Below are 14668 nucleotides of genomic sequence, written 5' to 3' on the forward strand. Positions count from 1 at the left end.
TTTGTCCCGGATGTAATGGCGCGAATTTCTCCGCGTTTTATTAAACGGAAAAAACAGTCTCTTTTATTAAAACAGCGGGCGAACATTCGAGTTTACCAATTGGAATTAACTGGAATCATATTTCCTTAGGTTTGTGTAAATATCTTTGTTATTGTAATACCACGTGAATGTTTATTTTTCAGAGGGTTATGGTCTAATGATTTATTATTAAATCACCAGTATAGCGTTTACTTCAAGCCTGGTTTTTTTTTGGTAGATGATTCCTCAGGAATGGCAACGCATGGGGGGTATCATGGGCGAAACAGTATACTCTGTTATGTCCATGGTACTGCTCATGTCTATAGGCGACGGTTACTACTTTCCATCAGGTGGGCCGTCAGCTTGTTTGCCATTCTAAGTTGTATAAAAAGATGAAAATGGAATGGTAACTCCACTTGCGCTAACGGGATACGCTGGCGGAGCACCAGTGAAGGGTGATCGATGAGAATGAAAACAGGCCAGTTAGCCCATCATGATGAATTCATCAGAAATTAACCATGACAGTTTCCAGGGAGAACCACGAGGAAGTCGACCTGGTTGGGTATATTGCTAGCAATGGGATTTTTTGTCTCCATTACTAACAATCCCTTTCCCTCCTTCAAACCTGGTTGAAATTCGTTGTGCAATTTTTAAGCGATTTCAAAAAAGGAGGTAGTTTTCAATTTACCTGTACTTTTGTATTATTTTTCATCATTATCCTATCAGTCATTAATTTTTTTTTTTTTTTTTTTTTTTATTTATTTATTTTGTTCCAGACAACTGGGATCCATTCTTGTTAGTAAGTGTACTTAAAAACTATGTTAATACTTAATTACTAATAATGATCTAGTCCTCTCGGAGAGCATTTTCACGAGAGGACTATCCAATTTATTAACAAACATGTTCAGGATACTGTTGCTACTCCCGCGTATTCGACGTAAAAACGAAGCTGTCTTTTTTCGCCAGACTGCGTCAAAACTATCTGTGCGAGCGGCGGCAAACATCGCTGAGGCGCTACAGAAGCGCGGAAGCCGCAACAGTAACCTGAAACTATTATTAAATTGGATACGCAAGGCATTGCAGACCCCCCGAGTATACTGGAACCACTGACTCGCCGAATACAACGATGTACAATACGCTTTAAATAGTGTTATTTTTACTGCATCTGTACATCGCGCAAATCGGCGAGACAACATATTGGCTCGGACCGACAAAGCCCTACGCTCCCTCTCCATATCTACATCGTCTCTAAGGCTGGTGGTCACCAGGTGACCAAGGTATTTAAATTGATGCACTCTTCTAATTGGAACACTATCCAACATAATAGGAGGTATATATGTTGGACACCTGGTACCCGCCTTAAAGACCATGTACTCAGTTTTCTTTACATTGTATATCAAACCGTGTGAAATAGCATACGACTCGCACACAGCGAGCAGTTTTCTTAATGCACTGACCGAGGGAGCCAGCAACACCATGTCATCAGCATAGCTGAGGTTATTAACACAAACGCCGTCCACGTAACAGCCAACGCGCATGCCACTGAGTCGCTCGATCAGTGAATCCATGTATAGGTTAAAAAGTAAAGGTGAGCTTAACCCTCCCTGTCTCACCCCACTCTCCAGTCTGTATGGCTCCGAGAGCTCATCTGCCCATCTCACACGATTCTCCTGTTCAAGGTACCAATATTTAAAAACCGAAATCAACTCTGGAGGCAGCCCGGTATCATTTAATTTCTGCCATAAAACGTCATACGACACCATATCGAAAGCTTTCGAGAGATCTAGAAAACAGGCATAAACTGGAGTCTGTCTGTCAGTATAATATTTGACAGTGTGCTTTAAACTAAATATAGCAGTCTCGGTAGACAATCCGGGCCGAAAACCAAACTGTCCGTCATGAAGGTTTATATGATTATGTAAGTAATAGTTCAGCACACTATCAAACACCTTGGCTATAATAGTTGCCAAGGAAATGGGTCTATAATTTGATTTATCTGACATATCTCCCGTCTTGCTCTTGACAATGGGTATCACCAGAGTCGACATCAAATCTGGAGGCAAATACGAGTGACTCACACATACATTGAATAGCATTGCGAGTACCCGTGGAAGATGAGAGCCAGCATGTCTCAGGTGCTCAATGCTGAGGTGGTCGTGCCCCGGTGATTTACCTTTCTTCATTTTATTAATTGCATACTCAATGTCTTTGGTTACAATTTTCGTTGACACTGTATATTGACCACTAACATTGAGACGATGAGAGACCCCCGAGACGATGGTCCCAAAGGCGAGTGCACTGTAAAATGTTCCTTAAATATTTTAGCAATATGTGCAGGCCTGGAAGCGCCATCAACACTCACCGGAGTGCCAGGCTTAACATTCAGCTTGTTGGTGGCTTTCCAGAATCTCTTAAAGTCACCTCTAGAGTGATGCGTGGCTATTTGGTCCATTCTGATTTGTTCCTGATGGCGCTGACACCATCTCAGTCTACCCTTAAATATCTTACGTGACTCGATCATACGTTCATAGAATGGCCCACTGGAAGGTTTTCCAAAGAATAACCACTCACTAAAATGTCGCCTGGCACTCAAATGAGCCTCGCTCACATGCCTATTCCAACCTGCCAAAGTACGTTTATCACCCATTTTGTTACACATATTTAAATTAATATTATTTATGTAAGTATTAGTAGCAGCTTGGCATAGTATGTTTACAATATTTTTATATATATTATTTATAATATATCTGTGGTTTATATGATCACAATATTTACCATAACATTCCTTAAACTCGCATGGCACTTCTATGTTTTTTAACTCGGTATTACATTCATCGCGATAGGCATTAATTTGTTCTAAATTCCTTTCACCCCACTTTATTTTATTGTTAACAGGAGTTTTCAATGTGATTTTTTTCTTAATTACATTAAAATTACACTTAAGTACTAAGGGGAAGTGGTCAGACCAATAAACATCATATTTTACAAATATACTATGAATACACGGTGAAGCCGCTTTAGTTATAATACAATGGTCTAGCCACCTACTGCATCCATGGACTTCACTTAGAAATGTGAAAGTATCGGACGCTAAAGTTAACTTATGAATATCTGCACACTCCCAATCCTGTTCCAGAGCAAAGTCCAAAAGTTCGTTACAAAAACGCTCACCCGGATGCGCATTGAAATCTCCCAGAATAAAAACCGACTCAACATTATTTTCTTCGATAATAGCACTTATAATGCTCAAGCAATCCGTAAATTCCGGTAAATTTTCGGTACAGTCAGTCGGCATATAAACACTGATAATTAACACAGACCGATCATTTGTATCAATACGAATTGCCGATATGCGCGGATTTACACACGGTACCACAGAGACATACTGAAACACCGACCTACGCCACAACAATGCGAATCCGCCGTATGGTCTCCCTTTGAGGATACCTAAACTCGTGTCGACGGCCGAAGTTCCAGTACTCGCAAAGTCTTTATGTATATTCTCCAAATATGATAGTTCACAAGGTAAAAGCCAGGTTTCCTGTAGTGCAATAATATCCGCAGATTCACACAGCTGTCTTATACCCTCTACGGATCTTTTTACATTTTTACAATTGTATGAAATTAGAGTTGTATCAAACATTAACAATGGAAGTATTTCTTATCTGCTTGTCGCTAGTCGCGATAGTATTCTTATAAGGCATAAAACGGCGGCATGTCACACCGTCGGGCCAAATTTCATCGTTTAAAAATAAGTTGAGTTTATGCTTCGCCACCATAATTTTGTACGCATTATAGCCACGCTCAGTTTTCATTTTAATTTTCTGAAGGAAAACAGTTTCCCTTGTTTTCAGCAGAATATAATCCATAATATCTTCTTCTGAGGTATCCTTATGAACGTTTGATACAAATAATGGTATTTTTAAATCGGCTGGTTTAAATCTATCTTTAGGATTTATTTTAGCTTTTCCTCTAATACTTTCGATTCTGTTTCTATGTTTTTTTCGCTGTACCTGAACCCATTTTTCAGGTGTTTTTTCAGGTTTCCATTTTTCTTTAACAATTCCTGCCATCGACTTATCGTTCTCACTCATGCACACACTACTAACAGGATTCGCTACGGTGTGAGCAGCGGTGCCGGCAGTCAGCTGTTTGGTTATTGTAAACATGACTGCTTGCCGAGAGTCCGATCCCGTCGATGCCGTAGTAACACCCGCTGTCTGCGTGTGTGATTCACGTATTTGCGATATTCGATGAGGTGAATTAACTACATTTGTAGGTACAAATGAGATATCGCTAGTTTGTGATTGCGGCGACGTATTTATTTTATCCTGCGAGTGTGATCGTAAGACAGACTGTTGAAAAACATCTTTTTTCTCTGGTGTACTATTTTTTGCGGGTGTACGTGAAACATTTAAAAACCCGGCCGGTCCGCTATCCAACAAATACGCGCCTCGTTTATTGTTTACATTGTCACAATTTACTAATGATGCGTATTTCATGTTATTTAATTCAATTTTTAAATTATTTAACCGCTCATTCGTAACATAGGTGTCCTTTATCTGTTTGACATCTGATTGTAATACGATTATGTCCTTTAACAACCTAGTGGCATCTATGTGATCAAAAGTTACAGGCGGCAGTTTTTGTAATTCTTTTGCCACAAAAATAGGTGTTTTATCCGGATCTGTATTCTTAAGTACGCATATAATGTCTTCTGTTTCCTTTTGTTCCCTATTTTTACGTCTTGAAATATTTTTGACGGTAGTTGAAATCGACGAAAACAACAACTCTTTTGCATTATTTATTTCTAAGGTTGAGAATTCACCCACAATGAGGCGTATTAAACTTTCTTCGTCCATCACGTCAATTTTATTTTGCACGAAACATAGTAGCTCGTTTATAACGATATTACACTGTGTACACTTTACAATATCCGTAGACATCTTTATTTCTGCACCCGATCACTTACGCGTTCGTAGGTAGACTAAATTATCCACTATTAAAAATAGCCCATCCCCAATTAGGAAAGGGGGGGGGGGCGTCAGTAGTTTCCACGGCGGCAATTGGCGGGAGAGTTGGAAACCGCAGTTAGGCTTTAGTCATGGTTAAAGAGGAACATTGTTGTCCAAGTTTGTAACGATGGGTGGATGAGAAAACAGACGAATGTTTGTTACTCTTTCAATTAAAAACTACTGAACGGATTTCAACGAAATTTGATAAACTGGTAGGATATATCCTAACTTAGAACATAGGATTCTTTACGTACGAATTTAATGGTCCAGGAATGGGCATATAGCAGTATCCCTCTTAAAACATCACTAAGGCGTCATCACTATCTGCAGTTGCCAACCCGCCTGCTAAGCGTGGCAACTACTGACGAAACCCTTCTACTATGGAGGAGGAATATGTTCTGCAGTGAACAGTTAATGATGATGAAGAGTGTGAGAGAAGTGATCTAGACAGTTTTGTATGTCCCAGTTATACAAAGTTTGTGAAATGAGATATTAAACAACGCACTTCTTGGAGTTGGACAATTCCTCGTGATTTTTATACTGGGCTGTCAGTTGGACTGTCAGCTTGTTTGGCATTTCATGTTATTCACACCAGAATATTTAAGTTATTAAAATGATACGAAGTTATTTCTAATTAAAATTCTTGTTCTCTCGAGTCATTTACTTTCACAGCAGTTATATCATACCAAAATATTTTTGATGTATTTTAATTAAAAAAAAAATTTGAACAAAAATTGTTAATATATTCAGCTATCTAATCTGGTAGCCACTGATGAGAAAAATACGAGTACAACAAAAAGTACCTATTCCATTTTCCAATTTGCCACAGTACCGTCGCGTTTGATAAAATGGCGGAAAACAGAAATACAAGGCGGAATGTTTGCGGAATTAACTTCCGTCTTACATCCGCAAAACACGCGGATGTATTGGGAAAAGTGACTATATACATATACATACATATATATATATATATATATATATATATATATATATATATATATATATATATATATATATATATATATATATATATATAAAGAAAATCTGTATATATTTGTAATTCCTATAAATATTATGACATGACGGTTTTTTAAAGAGCACGCCAGAAGAAAAATAGAGGGTAAAAGAGGAATGGGAAGACCGAGAAATAACTATATGGGGCAGATAAAGGAAACACTAGGTGGCATGTATGGTAAAATAGGAGGGTCAAAGATATGGCCTGGAATAGAGCTGGCTGGAAGAGAATACATGAATTAGTTGCTTAAACATATATATATATATATATATATATATATATATATGAGAAAATTTCCATGTAACTGCCAATCATCATAGATTTTGAAATTATCATATAAAATATGTAAGTATATATTTTAGCTATTCGGGCTGTTTCAGGCTGTATACATCTGTAATATTGCAACTCAGATCGATCTCGATGATCCAACTGACCTGTTTTCATTCTCAGTGGTACTTTGCCAAAGCACACCGAAGTTATAGTTAGAACTATTATACCATTATCATCCATTTGACGTGAAACTGCGAGAATAGACGAAACCATATTCTTTTTTTTAAGGTTACTTTCGAAGGTCCTTACGTTAGTTCAGTTTGTTGAAGTACTATGCAAATTAATTTAAAAAAATTTGTGATATACATTCCAAAAGCAATATTGTGTTTATACATACTTAAATACTTGGACGGGCAGAAAAAACCTTTCTATGATCTTTAGTACTCGCTCTATTTTAAAGTTCACTGCAAATTCCTATCAATGATCAAGGAATTTTAAGATGTTTTTTGTAGCGTTATTTTATCTCGTCAGGATATAGAGTCTGTTTCTTAAAGGTGAAAGGAGACTTACTTATATTTACTTGATATTTGGGTTGCATCCACATAAGATTTTAAGCGGTATTTCCTCTTAAACACTAAGTAGGTGTGCGAGTAGTGGAAATATTTATACAGCCGTATTTAAAAAGTTGTATTTTTTTAAAGTTATCGTCTTATAACTTCGTCATTTATAAATTGATTTGAAAAATATTTTTATTATTTATAAGTATTTTTGTATTTTTAGATATATATATATATATATATATATATATATTTTTATATATACATATATACAACAGTATATATGTATATATGTAGCGATACGACATCATAACCATTCATTTTCAAGAAAAGATAATATAAATTTTTAAAAGACCAGCAGCAAAGCAATACCGTTGGTGTTTCGAGTGATCATGGGCGGCGGTAGTCATTTACCATCAGGTGAGACGCATGCTCGTTTGACCCTTGTGCTAATAAAAAAAAAAAAGATCCATCCCATAGAAATTTTATAAGTAATGCTTCAGTTAAATAGTTTTTAAATCAAATTTTTGTTTCTTTCTAATTTTGATTTTGTAACGATTCACACGAGAATTTAGTGCTTTTTTGTGAAACAAAATCTTAATTATTAGTAGAAGTATTATAAATAAAATGACAAAAAAAAAAAACGTAATCTATCACTGGTACTAAAACAAGATAAACAGATATTGCATTACGTCTGGATAGCTTATAAAAAATAAAATACACCGGCGCGGTAATGAAGATGGACATATGGACATATACGGCGTTGTATTACAGCTGGCGAGGGATATTATTAACTGGGCATCCTTCGGCGGAACGTTACTGATTTGTATTTTCAACCGACTTTGAAAAGAAGGAGGTTATCAAATCCGTTGTATTTTTTATGTCTGTTACCTCATAACTCCACCAGTTGTAAACCACTTTGGAAAGTTCTTTTTTTGATTTGAAAGTATATACTTATAGATTGGCCCCAAATATATAGAAATTGTAACAAAATCAGTTCCGTAGTCTTTTTTATACAACTTAGAATGGCAAACAAGCTGACGGCCCACCTGATGGAAAGTGGTAACTGTCGACATGAGCAGTACCATGGACATAACAGAGTATACTGTTTCACCCATGATACCCCCTATACGTTGCCATTCCTGAGGACCCAGGTGTTATCCCTCTGTACCTTATAAATTCACGCCATATCCCATCCTTCAAACTGAAACACGACTATGGATATATAAATGATTGACGGTAGAAACACGAATGGGACAGAGGTACCCAATCAAACGACTTTTGTACAAAATCACTCTCTGGTATAATTTTTAGATCAAAATAACTGGTTTTGTCATAATTGAAGTAGTTTTTTTGTGTCTCACAAAAAGTATTTTGTTCGTTTTAAATGTTTTTCGAAAGGAGATACTCATTTCATGTATTTTTTTTTTTTGTAAATATGTGCAGTATGCGATTACATCAAACGTTGCCAATTTTGAGCTGTTTCTTATGATATTTTTTTTCAATTAATAAAATTTCCTACCGTATTAGTTTTATTTTAATTTCCTAGAGCTACAATTTTTCTTTGCGGAGTGAAAAAGCTAAAAAACTGTGTTGACCCTGGACGACGTGGTCGTATTTTGTGCTGATAAAAAAAAGTGTAAACACAAAATCCACTATGTAGGGTAAAAACTGTTGGAGTTTTAATACTGGCTGTTTACGTTGATGTTTTTGAACATATATTCGTTTTTTAATTTCATCTGACAGTCAGTAAAGCATGTCTTGTTTTTTTCACTAAACTTAGAAACTATATTACAAATACATATAAATACATTTTATTACACTATTCTGCTGTTTACATCAAAAATAAATATGTGTTACAAGTCATTCGTCTTACCATATCTGCTTTTGAGTGTCCACTGCTAAAGAAGCCTCCCGCTTGCGGGGTTTTGCCAGTAGTTGCCATGTTTGGCAAGCAGGTCGTCAATCGCAGTTAGGCTACAGAGATGTTTTAAGAGGGTCGTTGCTGCCCATCCCTCGCTCTCCCTTAGTCTTACGACACCCACGGGAAAGGAAAGGGTTACCTATTCTACGCCGGGACCACACGGCCATTTATTTACTATATATTTTAAATTCTGTGATCTGATACTGCTTAGTAGTTTATAGTCACACAAATTCATTATTTATATAATTAAATATTTCGAAAAAAGCAACAGCTGAGTTACTTGTCTGTTCTTGGCTGAAATCGCGTTCCGAATGGGCGGTAATGAAAAAATTTGACATTTCAAAAATGCTTAAGTTTACTTGAATAATTATATTTCTCTATCTTTCTTTCAATTCAGACCATTTTCTGTGTGACATAATCTTTCATTATTAATTAGAATGTTATATTAATTGTACATTACTATTAATATATTATTTTAATTTTAATAATGGTTATGTAGTTAAAAATTCAAGTCAGAGCGCGTTCTACCATATTATTTCTTAATCCCACGTAAATGTTTTTTTTATTGGTAGAAAATGGTATTGTAACCCCACCTGCGTTAACGGGATACGCTGGCGGGGCACCAGTGAAGGGTGATAGATGAGGATGAAAACAGGCCAGTTAACCCATCATGATGAATTCATCTGGAATTAATCATGACAGTTTCCATGGGGAACCGCGAGGAGGTCGACATGGTTGGGTATATTGCTAGCAATAGGATTCTCAGTCTCCATTACTAACAATCCCTTTCCCCCCATCCCACGTCAATTAGAATATCATTTCATGTTTTAATAATATAAATAAATTTAAGTTTACTTGAAAATAAATCTTTCTTTCTTTCTTTCTTCTTTCAATCGATATAATACCCGGTGGCGAGTAGAGAATAGTAAGGCTGTAATTTGACATAGTAGTACCTTTTTTATGGTCAACATTACAATAATAGCGTCATTTGTTGAGGCTGCCAGTGACAGATCGGGTTGTTTTCAGCAAAACAATCTTTATAGATGCTACATGTCTGAGACTAGACACAGCGGGACGACTGTTTCAAACTGACAGAATCACGACATTATTGCTAGATATATATCAAAGACTAGAAAAAAGATGTTCTATTTCGTTTGTATTTTTTCTTTTATTAAAAAATGGCTCAGTCTACAGAAGCTTCCAGTTTGTTGATCACATTTTGTCATAGAACCTAAGCATTTAATATTAGGAGAAAAGGGATTGTTAGTATTAGTTACATAGTAGATTGTTAGGGTTAGTTTGTAGTCTTTATATATATATATATATATATATATATATATATATATATATATATATATATATATATATATATATATATATATATATATATATATATATATATATATATATATATATATATATATATATATATATATATATATATATAAATAACATTCTTGGACATCATCATCATCATATCAGCCATTAACTGTCCACTGCTGAACATAGGCCTCCCTCATGAGGAGGGTTTTGCCAGTAGCTGTCATGCTTGGCAGGCGGGTTGGCCTGCCAAGTTGGTGTTGTTTAAAGAGGGACGCTGCTGCCCATCTCTCGACCTTTAAGTGCCTTTAGTTGCCTCTTACGACACCTATGGGAAAGAAAGAGGTGGCCTATTCTATGCCAGGACCATATGGCGTGATTCTCGGGTATAGAACAAGTTTAATAAGAGTGAAATATCGGATTACGCTTGTCAGACTTATTGTGAAGCAGTCGTGTTTGCATGGCTGTGTTTCGGTTTGAAGGGTGGGATATGGCGTGAATTTACAGTGTAAAGAGGAATAACACCTGAGTCCTCAGGAATGGCAACGCATGCGGGTTATCATGGGCGAAACAGTATACACTGTTATGTCCATGGTACTGTCATGTCTATAGGCGACGGTTACCACTTCCCATTAGGTGAGCCGTCAGCTCGTTTGCCATTCTAAGTCGTATAAAAAAAAGACTTCTTGGTTATTATGTATTTGGTCCAGAATAGTATTTTTTTAATTTTTTTTCTCTTACACCAGTACACTGTACCTACTTTCGTTGCCTTTTATGTTATGGGGATGACGAGGGTGATTTAATTATTCTATCTCATTTCTCATATTCTATTATTGCTCCGTCATTTAATGATGAAAATAGGCTGCTTAAAATGGAAGTATTTTCTTTGATTTTCTCTTTGTTTGGGCAACGCTGAGTAAGCTTTTTGACTTTTTCATGGCAGTTTACGCTAATTATATTGACGATGTTTGCAAGGAAATTTGAATACATAATGTATCTAAGCATATTTATGAGTATTTACGCGACGCAATATACCTACTTCTTGGCGGAATAATGTCATGATAAAATGCTTCGACGAAAATCAAGATGTTTCTTAGAGACGCTGAGAAAATCGATTTTAAATTGTATAATCATAGGTCTACATGTCAATTTTGATTTAAAACATACAGAAAAGTGGCTTAAATTATTCATAAATTAATATAAGACTAACACAGGTGTAAAATATAGCAACTAGGAAAAGAATACTTTTTTTTACAATTTAGAATGGCAAACAAGCTGACGGCCCACCTGATGGCAAGTGGTAACCATCGCCTATAAACATGAGCAGTACCATGGACATAACAGAGTATACTGTTTCGCCCATGATACCCCCCATGCGTTGCCATTCCTGAGGACTCATGTCCATGGTACTGCTCATGTCTATAGGCGACGTTTACCACTTTCCACCAGGTGGGCCGTCAGCTTATTTGCCATTCTAAGTTGTATAAAAAAAACCTTTGGATGGTGATGTTGAAGTTTTAATACTGGCTGTTGACACTGAGGTTTTTTAGAAAAATGTATTATTTTTAAGTTTGTTTTATGTCAGATTTTTATGAGACATGTCTTGTATTTTTTCCATTAGACTTATTATTTTATATCACAAATACATATATGTTTTATTACTGCATCCTGCTTACAACAGAAGAGTAATTTAAACAGTTTGACTGGAGGCACGAAACTGTTAGTGTTTTAAATACGTATAGAGATATGCACACCTACAATAATGTAAATATATAAAAATAAACTTTAATGCTATCGAATTAAGTCACATAGCTACTAAAAATACAAACGAATCGAAAACCCGCTCTTAAAAAACAGATATTACTATTTGTTTTTATAACATAAATAATAAATGTTTATGAATATTACCGAAAAATACATTTTACATTAATTTCACGTTTTTTGAGTGCGCGCATACCGTTCATCCGTAGCGAACGCGTGCCAGATGTTATCTCCACCGAACTGTGAGAAATTTGACGCCTAAACGCATTTTCACATACATATGTACAATGTAATATTAAGTTAACATTTTTGTGCGTCGATTACATAAGAAGTAGGAAAACTAACGAAATTTATATAATACAAAGTGCAGTAAATTTTAAATTTGACATTTCAGAAGAACAACTGTGAATATTACATCTAATTTGGTGTAGTAATTTTTACGGAATAAACATAATAAAAAAATAAATAAAACAAAAGTAAGAAAAAATATTTTGACTTTTACTGCTTTTACTAAGACCTCTTTAAATTTTTTTTTCTTAAATATCTCTTATTTGATACTGGCCACTTTTAATATTTTTAGTTAATTTTTATCTTCCATTCTCTTTAGTATTGCCTGACGCTATTCACGTCGAAATGTGGACAATAAAAATCAGGTATATAGGATTTTTTATACAACTTAGAATGGCAAATAAGCTGATGGCCCACTTGATGGAAAGTGGTAACCGTCGCCTATAGACATGAGCAGTACCATAGACATAACAGAGTATACTGTTTCGCCCATGATACCCCTCATGCGTTGCCATTCCTGAGGACTCAGGTGTTATTTCTCTATACCCAGTAAATTCACGCCATATCCCACCCTTCAAACCGAAACACAGCCATGCAAACACAACTGCTTCACGGTTGAAACACGAATGGGACAGAGTGTATTATTTGCAAAAATCCAAGCAATCGACTTTTGTACAAAGTCTCCCAAATTTCATAATATATACAAATCTATACTGTCGAAGGAAAAAATATACCCACAAAATATATTGTAAGTAATTTTATGTTTTATATTAATAAAAGTAACTATCTTCATTCATATCAGAATTTTCACATACATAGTTAAAAAGTTAGGACACGATAATCTTTCCGACGCTTCAAAGCTAATATCTTGCTTAAAAGACACTTAAATAATAAATCATTAGAGGCGACCTCTTTTGAAATTCTTAGTTTAAATTGGAAATTTTTATCAAGTATGAAAATAGTCTATTATAAAATCTATTTTCTCTTTAAACATCGAATAATTTAAAATTGCATTTACATTAATAAGTGTAATAATAAGTTTGGAAAGCCAAAAGTTATATGACATTGATACAGACATCGATTTAAATACAAAGTATATTATCTCTCAGAAACAAATCCAGGAGCATATTTTAGCAATGGATGATCTGATTGAAGTAAATACAATGCTGACCGTTTTGAGTCGTTGACTAAGCATTGTACATGTAATCACACAAATATACTGTGCTGGAAAATGAAGTTCAGGGTGTTTGTGCCAGTGACTGTAACCCTAAGAGTAGCACAATGGTGTTCTCTGACAGAATAGGCTGTAACTTTGGGTCTATATTGAAGTATCATCTTAAGGGTGATTTATTAAACTACTGCATGCCAGAAGCATCATTTACACAAATAATAAATAAAATTAAGTCTACGAAAATGAACAATATGACCACAATTGTGTTATTTTTTGGAAATTTTTAAATCAGGATGTAATTGAAATTTATTACAATTAAATGTATAAAATCTATTTTCTCTTTAAACATCTTTTCGATCCATCGTTACGAATTACTCGACTATTAAGTTATTAAGACACCCACGGGAAGGAAAGGGATAGCTCATTCTATGCCTACATGATTTATTTAACATATCTATCTATCCATTTAAAAGCTGCGCTCTTGTCGGTGGAGCTCTTGCCGCTCACTACGATTTTCAGCGAGTCTCTTCACCGCTTGATACGACACGACACCAACACCTTCCTTGATCTGCCTGATGTAACTATGCCTCGGTCTCCCTCTCCCCCTTCTTCCTTCTGTCTTACCTTCTATTATAATGTTCATAAGTTCGTCGTGTCGTATCAAGTGTCCTAACATTTTTCCCCTTCTGTCCTCAATATTAGATTTATTTATATACATATGTAATATGAAATCTTTTTTTATACTATTATTATTATTATTTCAGCCGTTAACTGTCCACTGCTGGACATAATCCTTCCCCTTAAGGGGAGTTTTGCCAGTAGTTGTCACGCTCGGCAGGTGGATTGGCAACCGCAGTTAAGCTTTAGAAACGTTTTAAAAGGGACGCTGCTGCCTATCCCTCGCCCTCTTTTAGTCGCCTCTTACGACACCCACAGGAAAGGAAGGGGTGGCCTATTCTATACCGGGATCGCACATGGCGTACAGTATTATATGTACTATATTAGTTCATATACATATATACAAAATCATGAATCTGTCAAAACTCAATGTTATTCGACAGGGGGCTAATGATGGCGCGTAGCGTGGGCCGTAATCTCCGGCGTGACATTCCTGAGGTCATATACAAGCACAATAACGCTATCTTGTCTTTGTAATTCAATAGCCGCTTATGTTAACAAAAGGGGATTACACTCATTTGTATCTTTGTTGTTAGTATCCTATGTAATAGGATATAATATATTTCTTTTTCTTGTTTTTTATTTGGTAAACAATTGTGGTGTTTACTTTTTAAACATTTTATTGAAGACTGGCGACCCGCGCCGGCTTCG

At 35.6% G+C, this 14668-nt stretch overlaps 2 protein-coding genes and 1 pseudogene across 2 annotated transcripts in view; 1 reads left to right on the plus strand and 2 right to left on the minus strand.

Moving 5' to 3' along the window:
* LOC113519309 (uncharacterized) overlaps positions 1-14668 on the plus strand; it is a 133776-nt gene that overhangs the window by 63923 nt on the left and 55185 nt on the right. The gene's annotated exons all lie outside the window — the stretch shown is intronic.
* On the minus strand, positions 1111-3944 carry LOC113515803 (uncharacterized; annotated as a pseudogene).
* Positions 3680-4964, minus strand: LOC128201762 (uncharacterized). Its single transcript, XM_052899639.1, has 2 exons — positions 3743-4964; positions 3680-3693 (listed from the first exon to the last, which is right to left on the minus strand). Exons 1-2 carry the CDS (start codon positions 4962-4964, stop codon positions 3680-3682), a joined length of 1236 nt encoding a protein of 411 aa, XP_052755599.1.

This window comes from Galleria mellonella, unplaced genomic scaffold, assembly GCF_026898425.1.
Source record: "Galleria mellonella isolate WM207_F2 unplaced genomic scaffold, CSIRO_AGI_GalMel_v1 utg606, whole genome shotgun sequence".
NCBI classification, from domain to species: domain Eukaryota; kingdom Metazoa; phylum Arthropoda; class Insecta; order Lepidoptera; family Pyralidae; genus Galleria; species Galleria mellonella.

Bases quoted from the DNA above. Each gene is read 5' to 3' on its own strand.
- LOC128201762 (XM_052899639.1), bottom strand. From the start codon at position 4,964: ATGTCTACGGATATTGTAAAGTGTACACAGTGTAATATCGTTATAAAC.